General features: G+C 40.8%; 1 protein-coding gene across 4 annotated transcripts in view; it reads right to left on the reverse strand.

Annotated features, from left to right (window-relative positions):
- Positions 1-25,589, reverse strand: part of AZI2 (5-azacytidine induced 2) — a 36,481-nt gene that overhangs the window by 1,915 nt on the left and 8,977 nt on the right. The window contains exons 2-8 of one of the 4 annotated variants that reach the window (XM_018067030.1): positions 14,844-15,064; positions 14,308-14,346; positions 13,285-13,410; positions 12,722-12,821; positions 11,444-11,592; positions 7,064-7,122; positions 1,974-2,096 (exon numbers count right to left, since the gene is read on the reverse strand). In XM_018067030.1, the coding sequence (XP_017922519.1) occupies positions 1,974-2,096; positions 7,064-7,122; positions 11,444-11,592; positions 12,722-12,821; positions 13,285-13,410; positions 14,308-14,346; positions 14,844-15,059 (812 nt within the window). In that variant the 5' untranslated portion in view covers positions 15,060-15,064. The remainder of the gene's footprint in view (positions 1-1,973; positions 2,097-7,063; positions 7,123-11,443; positions 11,593-12,721; positions 12,822-13,284; positions 13,411-14,307; positions 14,347-14,843; positions 15,065-25,589) is intronic. The other 3 variants (XM_018067029.1, XM_013973395.2, XM_005695506.3) reach the window with 3 other exon arrangements.

The following is a 25,589-nucleotide window of genomic DNA, read 5'->3' on the forward strand; positions in this document are numbered from 1 at the left end:
AGTTACAATCATAAAAGAGTACACATCTGGTTAATCTGGTTGACTCTAGAACTGGAAATGGACATTGCCAAGTCAGTGCAATTGCTGTGGCCCTGGGACTTGAGGGATGACAGACGCTCTCAGTTCAAATTTACCTCTTGGCAAATAGCTGATCTCTCGTCTGCAAAAATGGACACTGTAATCTTGCCTTGCCTGTATCACAGTGAAGAAATTACTATTTTAAAAAGCTGGAAGGTGGTCCAAAAGTAAATTTTCCCAGGAATGATTATGTTGTGAATTGTTGAGACCTAAGTGAAGTTTATGTATGTTAAAAGGCTTTTATGAATAAAATAGTTTAAATGTTATAAAATCATCTTTTTTCTTGAAAATGTTCAATTCTGCTATGGTCACAATATAGTTCACGTTAAAAAAAAAAGGAAAAAGATGTATTTAGTAACGTGTCATGGCTTAGAATACCGACCAGACGGCACAGAGCCAGCGAGCGCCCGCTCCCTCTACCTTCACCTGCCCGGGAAGCGGAGATGAAGCTCACCCTGAGCCCAAGAGGGACACCATGTGCAATCAATGCCTGACTCCAGTTTTAAAGAAGAAAGAAACTGAACCACATGATATGGTAAGCTCGTTACTGCCCTTTCTCACGGGAGGTGGCAGTGCTCAGCTTCTGGACTGTGGTGACATGCGGCTCTAGAGGAAAGGTGACTGCGGCTCATCGCGTCTGCTCTGCAGAACCTGAGCTCTGTGGAGGAGAGTGGTGGCCCCAGGCCTGGCACTGTTCTTGGAAACGCGCTAGAAACTTAACAGTCCAGCTCAGAAGGGACATGACAGTGAGCCATTTCCAAACAAGAGGACAGCACTTCTCCTTTATTACTTTTTGGAAGTTCTACTTAGAAGTTACAGGAAAACTCACTGAAAAATTACTCTATGAGTCTCTCTCAAGAGAAGTGCTATTTCTACCATCAACTTAAAGTTGTCTCCTGTGTAACCCTGGCCGCTGGAAAATCAACACAGAATGAATCAATAAGTTGGGGCCTGCCAAAGCACCTTGTTACTCTGCTGATCTGTAAGTAACTAACCTTAGAAAAGGAAAGGAATTCTGAGCTTCTTTCCTGTCCCATCCTGTCCCACTGTCCCCCACCCCACAGTAAACATTCCAGAGAACGAGTCATAAAATAATTCTCTTCTGCCCTCTTTAGAACAATCTGAGGTGCAAATAATCGTTTTAAATTAATGATTTTTAAAAAAATATAGTTAACTCTCATGCCTTGAAAGTTTAGGATATTCAAATTTACATTAACAACTACAACTATTACGTAATGAAAGGTACAAATGCACTTATTTTTCTCTGAGGTATAAACAGTAGCTTTGCAAAGCACCCACTACTAGTTAACACAAAACTAAAAGGCTTAGTCAGCTAAGCAGTTAAATATGAAAAAGCAATGAAAGTTTTTGTTTGGTTAGAAGGGCTAAATGAAAAGCATCTAGTCTCCATTCGAAATTATCCTTTATGGAGAGAAAAATTAAGTTTAAAAAAATGGAAATAACCAAATAAGCAATTAGAGCTATCCTTTTGAAAACAATGTAAAGAGTTAGGTCTTTGGCATATTTTGAAGCACTGGAATGAAAATAGCTTTTGGTGTCTTGCTGTCTTTTTTTTTTTAATATATGAAGTAGTTGTGGTAAAAGGTCAACTAGAGCAAACTTAACACCTCAGCCTTCAACACATAAGCAACACTTGGCTGAGAAAAAAGCCACAAGGGGAAAAGAATACAGTACTGAAGAAACACATCAGCAACACCTTTATGTGTGAAGCTGACCAGTATGAGGCTGAAGACAGAGCAGAGAATGGGAGGCTGTGAACACACTACATATACTTGGGCTTATCAAACTCATTTGATAAGATTTCGATAAGATACGATCAAGAGCTGCTCTTCGGGTAGTTTGGCTGGAATCAGCGGTTTCCGGCAAACACTGACTTGCCTTTCTTGATTGCAGTTGGGGTTTTCAGCTTTCTCAGTAGTTCGGCTTGTACTTGAGTCACCAGATGCAAGTTAGACATTTCTCTCTTCAGTTCCCAGTATGTACTTTGCATATTGTCACTGAAATACAGGGTTTTATTTTTTAATGGTTGTTATTCTATATGGACAGAAGGGAAAAACTTTAACATATAAATGAACTTACCTGCATTTCTGCTCAAATTAGTTTTGAAATAACAAAATAAAACTTCCCCATTAAATATTAGTTGAAATATTTAGAGCATTATAGAACAGATGAAAAAAATCTTATTCACAATAATAATGACCTAAATTTTATCAATGAACTGAACTGTGTTAAACAGAATGGTAATATAAAAAGTATTTTAAACAAATTTAATAGTTCTCAGTATTCAGATTTTATGATAGCCTACAAGGTGCAGTGGTGTTAATATATTTAATAGTAAGGGCTATGTTCTTCACTTGCAAGTCTGATCAAGAATTCAGTGATGTTCATTCATGTATGGATTTTATTAATGTATTTATCTTTTAATTGTTTTGATGTTGTGAATGCTGTTACCAACTGCTGAGTGTATACCCACGCCCACATTAAAATACAGTCTGGGTCTCATGCGTTCCCTTCTCTCATGTCTGACTGGGCTGTCTCAGCCTGCTGGCTCTAAACCAACGCGACGTGACAGGACGAGATACGAGGGGCTGCTGAGTCCTGGCCAGAGAGGAGGAGCTGCAGAGGGTCGCAGAAACGACAGGGGCTGCACAGAGCCCCCGTGCCTGTCATTGGAAACATTTCCTTCGGTTACCTGGGAGGTCATAAATCAGTTCTTTTAAACCTAATTTTATTGAGTTTTATCTTCCACTATGCATTCTTATTTGGATAGTCATTTTTTTTTTTTTAGCTTCTTAGTTGCCAACTAAATAAACTGAAATCCTCAACGCTTTTTCTTGCTTTGCTGCACGAGAATACATAAAATGTTAACTGTAAGAACAACTGATCTCATATTGTTCAAACAAGCACTACTGCCTCTTAAAGATATTAGTGTAATTTTAGTAATAAAATCAAATTAAACAAACGTCACTTCAGGTGCAATTTTTGTCTAGCTATGAACAAAAACCTCTGAGCAAACTTCAAGGATAACACTCTTGATATCTAAATCTAATATCCTAACTATGAAAACAACAGCTATAATAAAAAAACAGTTATTTTAATTAGGTAAGGCTACATACCTTTTTGGTCAAAATATTCCCATTCCATTCAGACTATAATTCTTTCAACAGAAGCAGGAGAATAAACTTTACATTGCTTTTGAGAATAATCTACTTACTTGTTTTAATCTGTTGTAAACATCGTTTGATAACCAGTAGTCTATTTTTGCAGGTTTTTGACAGGTGTGAGAGAATCACAGAAATTAGTGAACCGCCTCTGCGTCAGCAGTCAGCATCTGAGCTGTGTGCCACTCTGCGTGTCTCACACAGGCACTGTCTTAAGTGTGAAGAGTCGTGGGTTCCTGGCTGCAATTCTGGGCATCACTGTGCTTCCCCAAAAGAGTTACCCAAGTTACACAGCAGCTAAGTGTGTGTCAACACTGTACATGTGCTGATCCATGCATCACGACATGAATCATGCAGCTCACAAACGGCATTTATCATTGACGTGCGATGGTAAATCAGTATCTGACTTGGAGAAAAGCAAATACAGTGCTCAAGACAACGTGTGGACACTGGAGTATCTGATATCTCGTCATTCAACACAGCTGCTTGAATAAAGTGAAAGAGAAGCAAGTAACAGAGGTGTTGGGGCGGCTCTAATACACATTTTCCAATTCAATTTAGTGACTGCTTATAAATTAGGTTAAACTAGAAACTAGGTCACCAAGTTTAACATGCATCTATTAATCTTTTTCTTTTGCCTTGTATGGCACCTGAACTGAAAACTACAGATATAAAAATCTAATTATTACGAAGTGTAAGCTCTCCCTCTTGTGGATAGCAAAGTAATGGCAGTCACTTTACGCTTTACAGTTAATATTAAAGTCTTCAAAGTGTGTTGCAAAATCCTAATGATAGAGTTGTTTATAAAGAACTCATAAAAACGACCTTAACAATGAGATGGAACACCCAAGTATCCCAAACGAGAGCTGTAAATAACAAAGCAGAAGCGACAGGAGGGTAACGGTTGGGCAGGTCCCACATGCTAGACAGGCAGCTCACCCGCCCTCACCCCAGCCTGGTGGCCGGGCTCGCTGGATGGGGCTCGCTGGGCAGGGCGGCCTCGGGGCTCGCTGAAGCGGGGGCGGGAGAGCTTCCCGACTCCAACAAGCTGCTGTGCAAAGGGCCTCTAGTGACCCAGTCCCGTGACTGACTGCCACCATTTTAGGGTCACATTTGCACACCATCCTCAGCTTCAGCTTCATCACACTTGACTGCTGACACAACCTTCTTGGTCCCACACCAAGAAGGTATGTAATTCCACACCATAATGAAGCCTGCCTTATCTACATCTTAAGGCGGGGGGCGGATGTCCAGCTTACATGGTAAAAACTGTAAAAGCTCAGTTTTCTTAACTGACACTGTCCATTCAACTCTTTAATACTGAAATGAATGTGCCTTCTACAAGAAAAATCTTTTTACTTCGTCCTATTTTTCTTTAGCTTTTGAAAATTTACTGAACTATCAGATTCCCCAGAGGAATTAAAATGAAAGTACGAGACAGCCTCAGCCAAGAACTCAGGACTTAGGAAAGTATGTTTTGACGACTGATTTCCTCAAACAAGCTTCTTTCAAATATTAGTTGTAAGGCACAACAGGCAATCATTTTACCCTGCAACCCACACTCTGGTATGTTCTATTCTGTTTTATTCCCTATTTTTAAAATGCTTAACTCATAAAATTTCACGATCATTAAGGCAACACAGCACAGTGTGAAAAACACCAACATATCCCCTATTTTGGAAACCAAGAATGTGCATTTGAAGTGACCCCACACCTAGATCTGGCTTCAGAATTGAGGGCGATAACCTGCAGGTAACCCTAGCCAGCACTTTGGCAGGGCAGTGGCCAAGCTTCTGACAGGTAGGGCAGTTACTGTCGAATGACACGTGTACAACGAGGACCATGAAAAGGCCTCCAGTAATTCAGAGATTCACTCAGGAATAATACTGTATCACCTCGTTCACCCCACAACATGATGAGGAAATGCCAAAAAAGAGGCGTTCCAAAAGAGTGTCTTCCAAATAACTGGAAAATAATCCTTAAAAATACCTAAACTGGTGGCTAATGGTTTTATGGAAACATGCCATGTACTTCTCTCTCCTAATATAGTAGACTTAATTTATCATCTGAATTATTCCATTTAAAAGTGGATGACATAACTTGCAAAGATTAATAAAACAGGACTATAAACTGGACATAGGTATAAATGATAAATTGAAGGAAAAAACAAGACACAGTTGAGAATGAGACTACATAAAATTTTATGCATGATATTAAGTTTACCAAAGGTAAGTCACAAATCTGGTTACTAATTTTCTAGCTGCTTAACCAGAAGACGGAAAAGTGGTCAGTTCCGCAATCCACACTGCTACAGGTATGCAAAAAAACACAAACATGCTTGGGCATGGGGAGCCATTAGGACTCGCTTTAATCATACAGTTCTTCAACACAGAAAAACTCTTAGACTGAACTCAATTCTAAAATCTGTTTCTCTCAGTTGATAGCCCCTGAGTTACTACTGAGCTTTAGGAAACTCAAAACAGTACTCTGAAGCCACAATTACACAGCTCTATGGCCTCAGAAGCCAGACTCGCCTCCTGCGGCCGCCTCCCTCGTCCAAGGCCTGCACAGAGCCTTCCGTCTTGCCGGTGCTACGGTGCCTTCAAACACACGTCTTTTTGGTGGGTGGGGGCAGCTTTTCCCGTTGCTCTCGAAAAAGTGACCCCAACTATGTAACATGGCCCATGAATGGATACAGAAGCCTGTTCTATGCCATGTGCTTCTAAGAAAGTATTTACATAAGCCCCTTTACTTGACCTACTCTGATTCTAACATGCCTCTTTCCAAAAAATGGTTTAGGAAAGCTTATAAAAATGACAAATACAATAACTTAATAAGGGGAAACCTAGGTTGACAGGAAAAATGGTAAGTTTGACACAGAAGACATCTTTGAAAGATAATTCACAAGGACAGTGTACTAGGCGCATGTTTTAGAAAGGAAACGCTTCCTGGCTGTGAGTGTAGACAGAGGTGGAAGGCATCAAGTGGAGGCATGGCAGGGCTGAGCAGCCTCCAGCCTCCGAGGCCTACAGTACTGCCGGCCCCACACCTGCAGAGGGGCGGCCCTGCATCTGGAGAGGGGCCACATGGGCTTTCATTCAGCTGTTTTCCCAACTGAGCGTTTCTCTCCACTGGGTGTTTGATAGGAGGAATAGGTATGAGATCATTCAGTAAATTTTGGAAGCCAAACTCTCCAACAATGAAGTCAAATGTGTGTGCTTCATTGGGTGGAAGTGTCCATGAAGAGAGGGGATGCTAACACAGCACAAAAAAATCTTCAGAGAAAACAATGCACTTATGTTACTGAAACTAAAATGATACGTGTACTTAAGAAACAAAGGGCTAAAGTAACATACATACACCCTGACAGCTACTTTTAGTCTTACCCCAAGAAGATGGCTCTCTTAAAATTCATGTCACATCAAAGACTGAGGCTGTCCAAGTCTGGCCCTAAAACCAAGTGATACTGCCAGGTATGGGAATGCACAGTCTCCACGTGAAACTCAGAATTTATGACAGAATACTCCTACACAGCCAGCTCCCTGATACTCTGTCTGAAACAGTGCTGAATGCTCAAAACTTTATCTAAGGCGTCATAGTAATATGCGTCTTTCTACTGCTCAAGTTCAAGCCCATTGTTAAGGAAGAGTTAAATATTTTCATAAATACACAGTGATCAGAGGTTTCATGCAGCACTCAAACAGTGTCAACCTGCTTTAAGGTTAAATCATAACAGAAGCACCTAACACAGTGGCCAACAGAACAAGAAGGCGTCACTTCGGAATGCTGAGGAACGTTCATACCTTGAGACGCTCAGTCTCTGCAGATCTCTGCAGTTCAGATTGTCTTCCAGAGATGGATCCTGTCGTTGTTTAAAAAACAGTTTAAAAGTTGTAATCATTACCTTCTATTTATTCTCAGTACTTTACTACTCTACATATGCTTCAGCTTTAACAGAATACATCTGTAACCGTAGATCTTATATTCAATGTTAATAAAGCAACTCCAAATCTGCCAGGTATTTGTAAATCATTTCTAATTATTTAAAGTCATTAATGCTTTAATTTTCTTTTAAAAATACACCTGCTTTCACATAAAAGACCTTTCAGTCATACAAAATATATTTCTAAAGACACTAACCTGAAATCTATACTCAAAAAATAGTAACATTTATCAAATTACTGTTTGTTCAAGGTATAGCTCAGTGAATTCCATCAGAAAATGGAAGTCTGCTGGTATTTCACTTTTGGTATTATTACAAAAAAGTACTCAAATTTAACAGGTTACTGTTTAAATGATCAGCATAAATGTCCTCTTTCCATAATAAAATGATAGGGAAAGGATTTTATATAAAGTCCTTATATACCTTCAAGTTTTAGCAACTTAGGTTATAGATGACAAAAAGAACCTAGAAAAGGTATTTAAAAGTGAACCTAATACATTTAAGATAATTCTATAACACACTCTTTGCAATGCATTTCAATTTGAGGTCTAGAACAAATAGAAATGACTCGCACAGGCACCCATTCTATCAGCGGAAGCGGCCAGTATAAACAGAGAATACAACTTCATTTTACCATTTCTTGTATCATTTAAGGATATAAGTGGAACACTAAAAAGCACAAAAGGAATTCATGAGTCCTCTGAATCTGGGAGTGTAAATCATCAAACTGTATTATAGAAGTTAAAGTATCTTTGGATCTGATTGTTCAGAAAATAGCAACTAAACGCTGCAAATGATTTAGCTGCATCTCAAGGAGCCCTACGGAACAGGGACACAGAACTGGTCCCTGGGTCAGAGGAAGTCTGACCACGAATAAAGGACAGAACCTTGGACCTTTTCCTTTCCATTTCCTCACAGGAAATGAAGAAATCAGATCAAGTCACTTTTAGTTTCTCTGTATAATTAATTAAAAATACACGTTTTACTTACAGTATTAATTACAGTATACTTATTTGTTCAGTTGCCAAGTTGTGTCTCTTATACATATACGCATAATGGAAACCTTGTTTTTTAAAACCAATTAAACACCAAACACCAAGCAGTTTGGGTTGGTAAAGTATTTCTCCAGCTATCACCTAACAATTCAGAGAAGTCTATTGTAAAGTAACAAAAAGCACAAAGGAACTGTCTCTAACATGCAAAGACCCTGTCCTGGCCAGTTCTTAGCTGCCATGTCCTAAAAGCAGTGCGAAATCTGCTTCTCAGCTCCTGCCATCTGACGTTTGAAGCTTCGCACGAACAGGCTCAGAGCTACAAAGTCCTGGGAAGCACTGTCCCCATTAAACAGGTTCCTGCACTTCAGGGCTGCTCAGAACCTGCAATCCGCACAGCAAACAGGGATTCTGACGGGGCTGACGCCAACCACCACAGACGTCTGTGCCAACTCCATTTGACCAGGGTTCCCTACACTTTGGCCCTAGTGTCTCCTTCTCAAAGGCCCCACTGTTCTGAATACAAATGGCTTGAAAACCAGAGGATACAAACAGTTAAAAAGGCCCACAGTGGAACTGACCCTGAAACCCTGACCCCATTAATATCAAACACTATCTACCAAGCTTACGAAGTACTTAAAAAAAAGAGCGCACCAAAGCCCCACTATTCTTTCATGGAGGATGTTATTTCATACTTCAGAGATGTTACTGTTTCACAGGAAGTACCACCTTAAAAATATTTTTAAGTATGGCTGCAGAAGATTTAAGACTTATTCATATGAACATAAATTTCTCTCATTGGCTTGCTGACTCCCACATTCAAGAGGACTCTGACAGCAACACCTTTGAACAAGACTGAAATGTACACATCCCACAATATCAAGATTTAAACTTGGAACCCTTGATAAATTTCCACTCCATCTCTCCCTGGTTCACCTTTGGTTGTGAACACTGTTTACTTTAAACTTCCCTTCCCCTAGTCATTCTAATGAAGGAGGGATCTTAAATTCCTTCTTCAAAACATAAAAATTCCTCCATCATCTCACCTTAAACTCTTAAAGTTTTAGAGTCTGAGATTCAATTTCATCAGCAGTAAGACAAGTGATTTCTAACGTTTCTTCTATGTTTAAAAGACTTTAAAAGTCTTTCTATGATTTGTAAGAGGAATTAAGCTAAAAGCAAATTTAATCCCCTAGCACCACCTAGTGGAAAGCATTAAACAGTAAGACTTTAACTGTGTATCACTGGTACACAGACACACCCCTTACACCGACAGACCCCTCCAGTGCTGCTTTTCTGGATTAACCTAACTGCATTTTTTGGAAACACATTTACTTATTGAATAAACTATGTGTTAGGCACCATGCTGCTTTACATACTGCCTAACTTAACTTTCATAAAAAGTGGCTAGTTAGCGTCAAGTTACAACAGTTAACTTTGCTAATGTCACAATTAATAAGCAATACGACGATTAAGAACCAAGTTTTTATGACTCTATGGTACTGCTTTCCACTCTAAAAGGAGATATCCATTATTTATTAAAGCTAGTGAATTATTTCAAGTAGAATGTATATGCTGACAATTGTAATTCAGAGCTTCAAGGTGCCAATCTTTTCTTGCAAGCAAGTAGTGACTGGGCTTGTGGGACAAGATGCCGGAGCTGCTGAAAGGAATTGTGTATGCGGTCACAGGTGCAAAGCTAGGAAAACAATTTCAGATGTCAAGTAGGAAAAAGCTTTTGGTTCTAACAGGAGTTGAGAGTAATTTTTATAGGGTGTATTTCCCCTTTATCAGGCCTGGGGGCTGCAAATCAGGTTCTCCCTGTCCACTGCAGAGGAATTCACTGGGTGAAGGCCAAGGCAGGATGCTGTATTATTCTTACTGCCTATCTCCTCCTTAACCAGTGGTCACTTTCAGTAAAGACCACAGTACAGAAGAGGGGCCTGTTAGCTCATCTAAGGACACGTGGGGCTTGGGGCAGAGCGCCGGCGGGCACCCAGGCAACGTGGGGGAAGCTCTTCTCTCAGGCAGTGGCTGCCCAGGAGAGCCCAGGGTGGGGGCCTAGCTACTCAGGAGTGCTGGGTGCTCTGATGGGCAGAAAGGCTGACCCTGAGAAACAACTGTCCAAGAGGCTACCTTAGATTGCAATATATGAGAGTACAGAATGCATATAATTGCCACTGAACTCCAGGGAGTAGTTAACTTTTCCATTTCTCATAAGAACTGTTTTAAACTTTGCATCTGAAGCACTGCTCTCACTCTGCCTTGCTTCTCTATCATTCTTTCTTTTTACCCTCAGCCCTTTCTGTCATGACATCTGGAAACACATATCCAAGCTTTTCAAAACTCAATGTAAAGTTGTCCCTCGGTGTCCATGGCAGCCTGGTTCCAAAATTCGCAGTAGGTACCAAAACGACTTGGATGCTCAAGTCCCACGTTCGCCCCTGCACGTCTTCAGGTCAGTGTCCATGGACTCAACCAACCACCGGCGGCCTGCTCGGCAGCCTCCTCCGGTGGCCTGATCCACACATGTGCAACCTGCTGGTGTACCGAAGACTCACTGCATATTCCTCGGGAAAATCTCTGTGTAAGTGGACCTCCGCTGGTCACACTCACACTGTCCAGGGCTCACTGTAATAGCAGACAGACTCTGAATGATCTGAGAGGCAACTTGTGTTTCAGTGGATGACTTCAGGCTAAACGCACCTTAGCAGCTCAGCAGGGTTTTCTGTTTTGCTTTCCCTGCCCCTAATTCTTGAATTCTCAGCTATCTGCTGAAACCTAAAGTTGCTCCGAAAGTATTAGACTTCTGAGAATTAGTGGATGCTCAAAAGTTTTGTTTTAATAATTCTAAAAATAAAGTCTCTTGTATGTCTAAATTAATCAAATTATTAAGTTAAATAAAATGGAAAACTTAAAACTTGAGTTCTCTTTAAACTTTACAGAGAAAAAAATGACTTAAGGAGATTGAAAGAAAGGAAGCTGAGAGAACAACTTTAATTAACAAGGTTTTTAAAAAATTAGCTTTTAACAACAAAAGCATGTAATTCTGGAATTATGATAAAAGTGTACAGTTACCAAATTTTAGCAAAAACGATTAAAGGGGAAGATAAAGGTGAATCTTCACAGAATATAATTCTCTAAGTAGCTACAATATACATTGCCTCTGTGATCTGACACCTAGTTATAAACCCCACACAGGATGCACACAGCACACCGGGTTTCTCGAGTCAGTGACTCGGTAGTACCGTTTGTCTGGCTTTCTGCAGCTCTATTTTGAGATCGCTACATTCTTTCCTCATCAGTTCCAGTTCCTGTTCCAAACCATGGATCTTCAGGTCGCAGCTTAACTTTTCCACCTCCCAGTTTGACGAAGGAGGATTTAAATTTCTTATCACTACAAAAAGGATGGACATTAAAATTGTTATTTCTGACTTCTACATGGGCTGCAGTTCAAAAAAGATTATGTTAGTAAAATGGAGGTAAAAGAAAAACCAACATAAAACATCTACAATTAAAATGTTTTTTAAAGACAGTAAGTACTTTCAAGTGTCTATGCTAAGATATTAGCAATCTTATTTTATACAATACAATAGCATGTATTCATCACCCCTATTCCTGATTTTCTGTTTAGATTAAACAGCTAATTTGTCAACCTGAAACTTTAAAATATACAGCACATATCAAGCATACGCTGAAATGACACATCATTTACATATATATGTGAGGTTAAGACAGTTATTAAGAATGAAATGACGTGAGTAAGCTGAGGCTCACTCAGCTAGTCATCCCATCCAGTCCTTGCAGAGAGGATGAAGTTTGACCATCAGGCCTACATCATGACTTCTGAACAATTTCATTCATAAACATTCTACTGTACAAATGCAACACCACTGGACACGGACTAGCCCCTATCCGTATCAAGGGATATACTTAATAAGGAACCCTTACCCTTATTAAGGAACTAAAGACTTAGTTCCTTAGACTCTGTCCATAGAAAAAGGCCTGCTCACTTGCCATGAGAGATCCCCCCTCAACCTCCCGTCAGACCTCTTAAAGGCCGCGTCTTGAGCTATCCCCTCAGAGCCTGCTTGCATGGGGGCAGGCTAGTACCCAACCCCAATCCTAACTTCTCAGCATAGCATCTCAGCTGCACATTTTAACAACCTTCAGAAACTGGATTAAAACAAACAAAACAGCAGCTGTAACTACTAAATGACAGGGTACCCAACGTGGGCAAGAGGCTTTATAGAATATGGGACTGTATTCCTTTCTTCACCTACTTCATCACAAACCAGCCCCGAATCAACCGTCAAATTTTCTCTAGGAAAAGTGCAATTTACACCTCAGGAGAAGTTAAGAAGGATTTGATATTCGGTAAAAGCAGAACACAGAAATTAACATAAGCCCTCAAATTAAAAAGTAAGTCCTTAGCACATAGACATAGAAAACTGATCATGGATATAACACATGAATGGGAAATCGTATCGATTGCGGTAGAATATTTAAACAAATAAGTGGCCTACCCTGTTGAGTTTCCACCTCTGTCCTCAGCTGGAGGAGTTCTACTTCTTTAGATTGTAGCTGTTCATTCAACACTTTCAAAGATTCAGAGTTGTCTTTATTCTAGTTAAGTAGGGAAAATGCCACATTACAGTCAATAAAATCTAAAGATCGGTATTATGTTATATATTCATTTTCAGGCAGATTTGAAAAAACAGATTCCAGCCTCTTAAAAGCAAGGTGGGAAACTGAATGCAGTTTTCACCAATCTCTTTCCCTAACTTAGGACATTTTTTCACTGGCTTAAAAAAGAAAAGAAAACAATGATAAACTCTGAGTCACAATTTTTCAAAATAAGTTAGTGGTGTTAGATATACTTAAGACCTAAACATCATTACAAACTGACTACTTATTTTGTAAAGAAGTAAGTAACAAATATTCCTATTAAAAATTTTTCTGCTTTTGCCTTGAGCACGCAAATTTTTTGTCCAATAAATGTAAATATCTCTCATTTCTAACTTTAAACCTCCTGAAAGAGAAAACTCACTTGCAACATACAGATCCCACTCTTTACAGGCCAACCTACCATTCTGTCCAGTTTGTTTTTCAGATTGTCCCTGTCAATGCAGACCTCTCGGTACGCGTGATAGGCTTTATTTACTTGTTCCCATCCCACAGAGCTTGTTTCTTCATCCTTTCGAGCTCCTATAAGCTAAAGGCATAAAATCAGAAGGTGAAGCTTAAGAGGATGCTTGACATCAGCGAATAAGTCCGTCTTCTGGTGGCTCCGCATCTCACTTTAATTACACTAATGCAGGGAAGAAAGCCTGAACCACAACCACAATTAAGTGGCCATCCCACTTCTGCACATTTACACTTAGTGATCAAGAAAGTCAAAAGCACAGAATAGCTATCTTAAAAATCTTCTTTTATGCTTTTCCTTAATCAGTATCTTATGCTTTGCTGTATCTTTTATAATAATTCATCATACTAAAACAGTACATCATTCTTTCATGGAGCTTCTCTGTTTTCCAAGCTAGAACACACTATTTATTTTCCATCATCGGAAAAGCGAGTATCAATTTAGTGTGTACTTGACACTTTAAGGAATAGAAGTGTTAGTTCATTAAGTGCTGTATTAATGCAGAACAAATTATTAGGACTGTTGATCACAAAGTACAGAAATATTTCCAGTATTACTTACCACATTTTTCTATTGACTTTTAAAATAAACCTAACTACAAACTCTAAAATGTCATCTTGTTTCATTCTATCCCAGTATGTCACAAATTTATTTAATAGTCATTAAAGAAAATTCATATGAATACTAAGAAATCAATTATTTTTACAACTGAGTCCTCCTTTTCTTACTTCCTGCAAATGAGTCCGTCTCTACCAAACTCCACCCTCAAGTCTGTACAGCTAGATCATTCCTTCTCATTCTGTGGAAGCTGCTGTCTGAACACAGCACACAGAAGAGCTGAAGATCATAAAGCATGATCTAAAGAAACAGGAACTCAGTTAAACTTTAGAAGTACATGGATAGCGTGAGGAAGACTTCCCAACACATAAACAAAGCAGATGAGGATTTATAATTGAGTCAGCTTACCTGGCTTATGTATTCTGTAACATTTAGGATATACAGTTTCTGCATGAGAAAGGTATAAACAGAGGACACTAATTCATCAGTTAAACACATTCTTATTAACATGTGTTTGAGAACAAAAGAGAATGCTGAGGTAAAGATGTCAGTCCTGGTGAAATTTCAGTTCTGACAAAATCACTACTAAACATATTGGAACAATGTTCCAGGAACTTCTTCCTTTCTTGATATATAATTTTTTGCATAGGTTTAAACATCCTGAATGAAATACACACAGCTAGGAAGGTAAGGCAATCTGAAAGAGGTAAGAAAAACATTGAACTTTATTCCCTTCATGTTGCTAAATCGTCTTCTGCACACAGTCACTAAGCATTATACGTGAAACACAGAAGGCCAAGCAAAATGTTCAGGGCTTTGAGATTTGCAGTGACTTATCTTTGGAAATTTGGTACACTCATGCAAGACAGAGCAGACAAATACTAAAATCTCAAATACTTTGAATTATTAAGTCGTAAACACAATGAAGGTGATAGACAAATTACCTTTTCTTCCAAAATTCTGATTCTTTTTTTTAAGAAAGAGTTCTCTTTCTCTGAATCCTTAAGTCTTTTTTTAATGTCTTCATATGCAGTGACGAGGGCAAAATGTGAGGCAACAGATTCATCTCCTGAATATATTGAGATTGGAGTCACTGGGTCTCTCCTGTGGGCTTTTTCGTGATTCAGAATACAAATATCATCTTCCACCAGTGCATCCATGACAGCTGTTTAAAAATAAAGACATAAAATAGAAATGTCTCACTGAATAAATAAGCAGAAAAAAGTATATTGAGAGAATAATACAAACACTGCTGAAACGTTTAAAAACTCCCATTTCTTTTTTCTTACTGAAACACAGTTGATGTATATATAAGTTTCAGGTGTACAACATAGTGATTCACAATTTTAAAGGTTATCTTCCATTTACAGTTATAATACATTGGCTATATTTCCTGTGTTGTGTACTATATCCTTTCAGGTCATTTATTCTATATACAGTAGTCTGTATCTCCAGATTCCCCACGTAAGTGACACCATACAGACTTTCTCCGACTTAATTCACTAAGCATAATACCCTCCTAGTTCATCCATGTTGTTGCAAACGGCAAAATCCCCTTCTTTTCTATGGCTGAGTTGTATCCCATTGTCCACACTTACCATCTTTTTTCTCCACTGATCAGTCAATGGACACAGGTTACTCCCATATCTTGACTACTGCAAAAAGCGCCGCTATGAACAATGGGGTGCATGTTATCTTTCTTCATTAGTGTTTTTACTAATGGATATGTACTCAAGAGTGGACTTGCTGGTTCATATGGTAATTCTATTGTTCCTTTTTTGAGAAAGCTTCATACTCTTTTCCACAGTGGTGGCACCGATTTACATTCCGACCAATTTGTGGTCTTTTTGATGACGACCACTCTGACAGATGTCAGAATTACAGTCTCATTCTATCCCACTGTAGTTTGAATTTGCATTTCTCTAATTAACGATGCTGACCACCTTTCCCCATGTCTGCTGGCCATCTGTATATCTTCTTCGGAAAACTGTCTATTCAGGTCTTCTGTCCATTTTAAAATAAGGTTGTTTTTTGATGCTGAGTTGTGTTATTCTGGATGTCATCATTATTGATCTTATCATTTGCAAATATTTTCTCCCATTCAGTACACTGTCTTTTCATCTTGTGAATGATTTCCCTTGCTGTGAAATTAAGGCCCACGTGTTAACTTTTGCTTTTGTTTCCTTTGCTTTAGGAGACAGATACGGAAAAAAAAAAAAAAAAAAAAAATTTGCTATGATCTATGTCTAAGAGCACCCTGCCTGTTTTCCTCTTCTACAGTTTCAGGTCTTACACTCAGGCCTCTAATCTGTTTTATGTTTTGGATAAGATGCTCCAGGATGTTGTGACTTCACTCTTTTACATGCACTGTCCACTCTTCTTAGCACCGCTGACTGAAGACACTGTCTTTTCTCCACTGTACAGTTTATTAAAATTTTTTTTTTACTGAAGGGTTGATTTACACATGTTCTGTTAGTTTCAGCTATACAACTAAATGATCGAGTTTGTAAAGTTTGTTTTGCTTTATTTCAGACAACATGAAAATTAACGAAAGGGTGTGTGTGTTTCTGGGTCTGTTCTATCATAATGTATTTGCTTTTCTGATTTTATAACTGAAGGCTTCCAATTACTCCCAAGTAAAGTCAGAGTTTGACATGTCCAGTGATTTGTTTATACCTAGGATTATAGGAAAGTTAGGCAAAAATAAATGTGTTTTACAAGTCTGAGTAGGTGAAAGCTACTATTCAATCCTTCACCAAGACCAATTTAAAAGCTTCTAACCATGTAGGACAACTCCTGTTCTTAAGTTAGATTCTTTCTCAGTTTATCAAAAAAGTTAAGGGCTAAGACCTGCTATATCCCCCCAAAGTGGTAGATCCTCATGACCATAATTAACTCCTGCTGTTTCCAGCGCAAACTGCACTTTCTCCTAATGATGGATAAAGAGGTAAAGTTTTCTTCCCCTGAGGGGTTTACTTTCTCCTCTCTGGATTCAGCTCTATTCTGAAATAACAGTAAACATCATTCCAATCACGCTGCTAGTAGCTGAAATCCTCATTTCCTGTCCAAAAAGATATACGATACTGTACACCTCAAGTGTCCATGTACACTTCCATCTAAGACTCTGTCACACGCATTCTGTCTTAAAAGAGGAACAGCAGAGTAAGAGAACCGGCCAGGTAAGTGACGGGATGAGGTCTAGCGTGAGGAGAGGTGAACTGTGCTCATCTTAGATGTCTGATACACATAATACCTTAAGAGCCAACTAAATGGACAGGATTTATTCAACTGGAGTATTTTTTTTCCCCGCTAAAGGAGTAGGTCAAATTGCTCTACAGAGTTGAAACAGATGGTGTCCCACAGTTTGTGCACCTTGAAGATCCGAGCCTTTATGCCTTTGCTCTGCACAAAGTTCTAACTAGATCAGTGGTGTGATTTCCTACGCACGCATTTTTATCACGAAATAATCCTTTACTCAGCAAGGAAAACTCAGTGTGGGAGATAGCTGTGTAATAGTTATTATGCCATAAAGGGAAATAATATATTTGCAACAATACAGAATGCCATAGCGACTGAGAGGTGGGGAGGGGGAGGAGTTTCAAAGGTCATAGGAAATATCAAACGACTCTCAACCACGCATTCTAAGGTGAAGAGGGTGGTTATGTTTACTGTACTTACAGTACTTAAACTTTAACCGTTTGCTGCCAGCAGTGGTAACAAGGTCAAAGGCTTGAACCAGTATGGGGAGAAGGGATGATGAGGAGAATAATAGGAGATGAGACTGGAAAAGCAGAATAGAAACCACTGAAAATGGTCCTTTATAATAAAGTGACTATAGGATTTGATCCTTATTTCGTGGAATTTAAGAAAAACCTGGGTATGAGTCAAGAATGTGAAAAACACATACACAACCACTACAAAACATATTCACACTCAAACGAACTACTGAGTACTGCACAAAGGAGTTCACAAACGCTGTCGCAATTAATTCCCATGATTACCTATGAGGTGGGAAAATCCTGTTGGACCCATTTCACATCTGGGAAAACTGGGGCCCATAAAGATTATGAAATTGAACCAAGATGAGCGAGAAATAGCCAAGCACAGCAAAGAGAAAATTCACTAGTGCCACGCATCAAGCTTACTGTTCCAGTGACTGCCATTCAAATTTATTATGAATGAAAATGAAAGATTTGATTCCTATCCTTGCAAAAATAAATATAAGATCAAGTAAGTATTAGAAACATTAATGCTTATCGTGTGACTCCATACACACCCAATTTCTAGAGAGTAAAAGCTGCAGGGCCAGGGAAAAATGAGATCTTAGAAAGACACCAAATAATACAAGGCAGGTATCCCACTGTATTTATCCCCATACTGAAAGGAAAACTGCTTGCAAAGTAACAAAATAGGCCATGTGTGACCTTTAGCTTTATTGCTTATGCAAGCACCCTTCCTCGACCTTATTGCAACAGAGAAGTAAAAGGGAGCTTCAGCAGTCCACTCACAGTAAAGTCAGATTCAGTTTTATGTTCTTTGTGATGTAAAAAGCATTTGTGATATTCACAAATATCCAAAGTATTGGCCTGGGAAAATCTGATTTTCTGGATAAAGGGTAAAAGCCTAACTGGCTATTATAAACTTAACAAACTAGACTAAGGCAGCTTTAACATTTGTCAAATTTTACCGTATACTGTAATCTAAGTTTATTTACCATAACTTAAATTATCTTAAAATAACAAACCTGTGTTTATTTTCATCTTTAAAAAGTGAGTGCCATGAGCAGGATATCATTATCAAAGATAAGAAAGATCAACCAAAAAGACTGTCTTGTATAAGAATATTCTAAACAAACTGAGCTGACCTAGAGTAGTGTTTGCAAAGTGACGAATGGACAACTACCTTAGAATCATTTGGGGTTCTCTTCAAAATTACTGATCGCCAGCCTCTAATACAGGTCTGTGCAAATCAGAATGTTGGAGTAAAAACCGTTAAGCTGGATTGTCAGTCATCAGTCCTCGTAATTTTAAGTTTCATTCCAATTTAAGGAATATACTCTGCGGTATTAAACAATGAAACTCCCAAGAATGACTAAAAGGAGCTTTGGTCACCCAGTTCCAACGTGGAGGCGGCGGCATCTCCACACCACCAACTGCCAGTGCTCTGGACACCAGCTGGGGGCCCCACAACTCACCTCAGACACTGTTTACTGGACACGGCATCAGATTCCTCAGGGAAAGGGCTCAGCCCCACGGCCCCTGCCCCCACTTCAGAAGCCAATGGCAAGCCCAGGTTGCTACCTGTACTTCTGAGGGACCAGCTGCAAACCAGAGGTTCCAATGGTTCCCTCCAGTTCAGGATGCCAATCACCAAGTCCAGACTGTTACTTGTGCGTCTGACCAACTGGCTATAAAGCAGAGGTTCTCATGACCTTCTTATATTTGACTACTCAAACCCGTTTACTCACTTGGTTACTATTAAAAGATATGGCCCAACAGCAGATGTGGAGACAGACAGGGTGAGGTGCTGAACAAAGGAGCCTCTGCCCTTGTAGAGTCGGTGGCCAGCACCGGGCACTGAAAACATTCTGGTTCACTCACCTGGAAGCTCTCTGACCCTCTCGTCTTTAGGTTTTTAATAGAGGCCTCATTACATAAGCACGACTGACTGAATCACTGGAAATTGACTCAGCCTCTCTGACACCCACCTCAATAGCCCAGGTCAGGGGGACTTAAAGTGCTAATCTGCTAATCAGCTGGTGAGATCCTCTGGCAAACAGCCCCCATCGTTAGGTGGTTTCCAAAAGTCACCTCACTAACATAAATCCAGGCAAGGGGGAAGGTCTGCTCTGCATAAGGAGACCAAACATTAGGACAAAAGATGCTCCCATGAGTCACAGAACCATGGATGAAGACCAAATGTGCGTGTGAAATATACTTTGGTCATCTGAGTGACTACACGTGCACTTCTTACAAATCACAGCATCGCCAATGTTAACGGAGAAAGATGGAGACAACCTGCCAGAGGCGGCGGCAGAAAAGAGAGCAGTAGTTTCTAAAGACTACAGGAGAGACATAAAGGGAAAAAATGCAAGCATTACTCTTCAGAATTATTTCAGGAGACCTTGACTTTCAGTCTTGACTACAGTCAACACCAAGAGGATCCTCAGTTGAGATATGCTATATATAATGAGGTGAGAGACTGGAAAAAACAGAATTATCTTCTGACACCAGATTAGTCTTTTTTCCAGAAAGATATTATTATCCTGTCATATTTAATCACCCTAATATTTACTATTTATTGATCGCTAACCATATGCCACGTACAAGTGTTTCCCCTTAGTAGGAAAGCAAAATTTGCCACCAAAATACGTCTCTTTGGTCATTTCCTAAGAAACTGCAGAAGCGGGGGAAGAACTATGAAAACCAAAGAGTAGTTACCCTTTAGTAAGAAGCATCTACATTTATGTGGGGAATCTCCATCTGTAAGGCTGCTGGCCTCTTTGCCCGTCCTCTCTCGGTGAGGGCTTTGGGTGCTCTGTCGAGTTACTCAGTTCTCCTGGGTCTCTCCCGTGTATACATGTGTTATTAAATTTTTGTTTGATTTTCTCCTGTTAAACTACCTCGTGTCAATTTAATCCTTAGATCAGCCAGAGAAACCTGGAAGGTGTTAAGGCAAGACGAGAAAAATTTAAACATGAACGTTTCTTCAGCCTCTCCAGATCGCCTCCCTTCCCTGTGCACGTGTATCAGCCAGGCTTCTTAGGAGAGAACGTCCTTCCTGAATGTTCCTAGGGGCCCCCATGACCCACGACCTACCACTCACTTGGCCTCTGCAGATTTAGGCTGTATGCTGCTGCTAAGTCACTTCAGTCGTGTCCGACTCTGTGCGACCCCATGGACTGCAGCCTACCAGGCTCCTCTGTCCAGGGGATTTTCCAGGCAAGAGTACTGGAGTGGGGTGCCACTGCCTTTTCCTTAGACTGTATATAAACTGTCAATAATACATCACTTAAAGTATAACCTTTTGTTTCAAAAACGTGATCATACTCTGACCTCTAATAGGTGGAGCAGTCCTCAAAACGTTCTGAAAGAATGTCTCCCGGTACAAACTCCAGGTTGGCTTAAATAACATTTTCCATTTCTTCCTCAGATAGACTTGCTCATCTTTTCATTGACATGCATATCTTACCACCAGCGAGTCTACCTTGAACCAGTGCTCAGAACCAGCATAGGCTCCCTGAGCCCCACCAGCTCAGGTGTTCTGGTGAGTTCTCCTGATATATGGGTTTCATTACTTTTAAGTGATCATCTTAAAAATTTTATTCAAGGTGCTTTACCTTATTAAGTCTGAAGGATGACCGTGAATTTCCTAGGCAGGGGACTTACGTTTTTTGTCAGATTTAAATTTTAAAAACAAGTCAAATATGGTCTGACCGCACTTTTGCTAGTGAGAGAATGAATGAATCCCGCTCTGAAGAAGGGTCGCCTGCTCCTAAGAACCTAGTGGAAGTATCTGAGGACCAACCCTCATGACGTGCAGCCCTACGAGGTAACCCACCACAACCATTAAGTAAGTACAGCTCTTCCAAGGGTGCACCCTGCATAGTCCCTTTGTCTCGTGCTCGATGCCAAAAACTTGGCCTCTGTGAACTGGTGCCAAATCAAATCTCGGAGACAGGGTTCTGGGTGAAGAATGGGGTTAGCCAAAAAGTAAGTTTGGGTTTTTTCCACAGCCTCTTACAGGAAAATCTAAAGGAATCTCTCAGCCAACCCAACAGAGCAGGACAGCTTTACTGCTTTGTCAGGGAAAAGGGCACAGGAGGCTCCTGCCCTGAAAGCTGTCTCCCAAACGAGGATTTAAGGAGGCACTTGGTTCAAGGGCAGAGCTGCTGGTAAGATTAGGGAGTGTGCAGGGCCTGTAGTCCACTAATCTGGTCTCAGGCAATCTTGCTGAGATTCTCTTTAATGTAGCCTCAGGTGGCCTCTCTCTGGTATGAAGAATGCTGCCATCTTAAAGAACTTAAAGACATTGTTACTGTGCCCCTGAGGTGGAACCGGGACCCTGCTCCAAGCCTGCACTACTATTTCTTGGTTGCCCATCCCCTGTCTTTAAATCCATTCCCTTCCGGGATCATTGCATTAGCAACAGTTCAGAATCTGCCCTTTGGGACTCACAGCAAAGGCTGGAGTCAAGAAAGCCTTCCTGCCCGGGAGCCCCACAAAGACCTGTTTCACCCTGAGCACTCTCAGAGGAGACACTGCAGGAGGGAAAAACCGAGAAATGTTAAGAGTGGAACTGGTCCAAGGATAAACAGCACACGTCTCATCCACAGTCCCATCTTTACAGAGCTCTTCAGAGCATGTCTCATATCTGCACTAAAGTACCAAACTGATAATGGGAAACTTCACCTTAAAGACCAAACAGCTCCTAGACAGACTGCCATCTATGGGAATACAGCTGGGTTTAGACACGCTTACAAGGGCTTCCTTAATTAGGAAATAAAGGAATCCTGGCCGTAACAGCCAAGATGGGGCTCTTTTTTGGCATTCCAAACCTGATCTTTGCACGCACAGTTAGAGGCCAGCAGAAGGTTAATTCTTACCTTGTCAGTTTGTTGCCTGGAACCCTGCCTGCAAGGTCTACTATAAACAAGGGTGGTAAGAGTTATTCTCATTTCTAGAGAGATCAAATTAAGATGGTGCAGCAGAAGGATGTGTGCTCATCTTCTCCTCCAAAAGCACCAAAATCACAACTAGCAGCTGAACAACCGTCAACAGACTGATACTGGAACCCACCAAAGAACAACACCCCGTGTCCAAAGACAAAGGAGAAGCCACAACAAGACACTGGCGGGGGGGGGGGGGGGCACAATCACGATAAAATCAAATTCCACACTTGCCAGATGGGTGAGCTACAAACTGGAGAACAATAATACCAAAGAAGTTCTCCCACTCTTAGAAAGATCTGGAGCCCTGTGTCAGGCTCCCCAGCCTGGGGATCCAGCAAAGGAACGTCCACCGCAACCTGGCACTTGCCAAGAGCATTTTCCAGCGAGTGAGCAACAACAAGGGCATCTGGCATCTGCCTCTGTGGAGGCTGAAGCCTGTGCTGCTGCAGCTGCTGGCCTGTGACACCCCTTGAATTCAGGGTGGAGAGTGGGGCCCTCTGCGCTCCAGGGAAACTGATATAACAGGTCTTTAGATACTTATTTTCAGGAACTTATTTCATGATCCCAAGGGATCCTTATATCTCTTCATATCTAGAAAAGCACTCAATCCCTTTGTGGTGACATTAGCTCCTTATATAAAGTGAGGGCTTGATTGCACTGAACTCCCCTTTCACCAAAATCTTCTATATTGACTTTCCTCCACTGCCTCTAACTTTCTCAGAGCTCCCTGAGGTGCTGTCTCCCGGGCTGTAGTCCTCACTCTGCCCCAATTACAACTTACCTCGGAACTCTCATGCTTTGCATCTTTTTAGTCAACAGGGACTCGGAATCTCAGGGAATTTGACTTTGAAGGCCAGCAGGATTTGATTTCATGACTTCCAAAGGCCAGGTGGAAACAGACACTCCCCTCTTGGAGGGCACAAACAAAATCTTGCATGCACCAGGACCCAGGGGGAAGGAGACTGAACCAGACCTACCTGCTAGTGTTGGAGGGTCTCTTGTGAAGGTGTGAGTCAGCAGTGCCTGCCACAGGGACAGTGGAACTGGCAGCAGCAGTCCCAGGAGGTGCCCCTTGGCAAGTGAGACCCCTTGGAGGTCACCACTGAGCGTATCATAGAGCTCATCACCTCAGGGTGAACAACCAACAGGAGGGAGCACAGCCCCACCCATCAGCAGATCCTGGATTAAGGTTTCACAGAGCATCAGTTCAGTTCAGCCACTCAGTCGTGTCCGACTCTTTGCAACCCCATGAATCGCAGCACACCAGGCCTCCCTGTCCATCACCAACTCCCGGAGTTCACTCACGCTCACGTCCATTGCGTCAGTGATGCCATCCAGCCATCTCATCCTCTGCCGTCCCCTTCTCCTCCTGCCCCCAATCCCTCCCAGCATCAGAGTCTTCTCCAATGAGTCAGCTCTTCGCATGAGGTGGCCAAAGTATTGGAGTTTCAGCTTTAGCATCAGTCCTTCCAAAGAACACCCAGGACTGATCTCCTTTAGAATGGACTGGTTGGATCTCCTTGCAGTCCAAGAGACTCTCAAGAGTCTTCTCCAACACCACAGTTCAAAAGCATCAATTTCTCGGCACTCAGCTTTCTTCACAGTCCAGCTCTCACATCCATACATGACCACTGGAAAAACCATAGCCTTGACTAGACAGACCTTTGTTGGCAAAGTAATGTCTCTGCTTTTCAACATGCTATAAGCGTGCCCAGATTTCCCCAGCAGGCCCTCCCATCAGCCTCATCCACCAGGGGGCAGACAGAAGCAAGAAGACCTGTAGTCCCACAGGTTCCAGACTGAACACTACAACCACAGAATAACTGAAATGAAAAGGCAGAGGGTTAACTCCCAGAAGAAAGAACAGGACAAACTTCCACAAAAAGAACTAAATGAAGCGGAGCTAGGCAACCTTCCAGGAAAAGAATTCCAAAATAACAATAGTGAAGATGACCCAGGGTCTCAGAAAAAGAAAGGAGAAGATGCAAGAAATGTTTACCAAAGACCTAGAAGAACGGAAGAACAAACGGAGATGAACAATACATTAGAAGGGATCAGCAGCAGAACACCTGAGGCAGCAGAACGGTGAGTGACCCGGAAGACAGAATGGTGGAAACCGCTGCTGTGAAACACAATATTGAAAAAAGAATGGGGAAAAAAACCCAATGAAGACAGCCTACGAGTCCTCCTGGACAACATTAAATGCAACAACCTTCACATTATAGGGGTCCCAGAAGGGGAGGAGAGAGAGAGAGAGAGAGGACCTCAGAACATATATGAAGAGATAATAGCTGAAAACTTCTCTAATATGGGAAAGGAAAAAGTCAACCAAGCTCAGGAAGCGCAGAGAGTTCCAGGCAAGATAAACCCAAGGAGGACCACACATAGTAATCAAACCGACAGAAATTATAGACGAAGATAAAATCTTAGAAGAAACAAGGGAAAAACAACAAATAGCATAAAACGGAACTCTCGTAAGGTTTTCAGCTGATTTCTCAACAGACACTCTTCAAGCCAGAAGGGACTGGCATGATATATTCAAAGTGATAAAAGTGAAGAACTTAAAACCATGAATACTCTACCCAGCAAGATGCTTGTTCAAATTTGACAGAGAAATGAAAAGGTTTTCAGACAAGCAAAAGTTAACGAGAATTCAGCACCACCAAACGACCTTTACAACAAATGCTAAAGGAACTTCTCTAGGCAGGAAACACAAGAGAAGGAAGAGACCTGCGAAGAATAAACTCCAAACAATTAAGGCGAAGAATAAACTCCAAACAATTAAGAAAATGGTAATAGGATCATATAGGTCAATAATTACCTTAAATGTAAATGGATTAAATGTACCAAAGACACACACTGGGCTGTGTGGATGAAAACATATGCACGTATGTACTTCCACTTACATCACTCTACTTAACCCCTCAAATTGTAATTATTTTATACTCTTAGGTTAATCATGCTTCCCTTATGGTTGGCAATTTTATTTTTTGTGAAAACTGATAAACATCTTTTACTA

The sequence above is a fragment of the Capra hircus genome, chromosome 22 (genome assembly GCF_001704415.2).
Source record: "Capra hircus breed San Clemente chromosome 22, ASM170441v1, whole genome shotgun sequence".
Classification (NCBI taxonomy): domain Eukaryota; kingdom Metazoa; phylum Chordata; class Mammalia; order Artiodactyla; family Bovidae; genus Capra; species Capra hircus.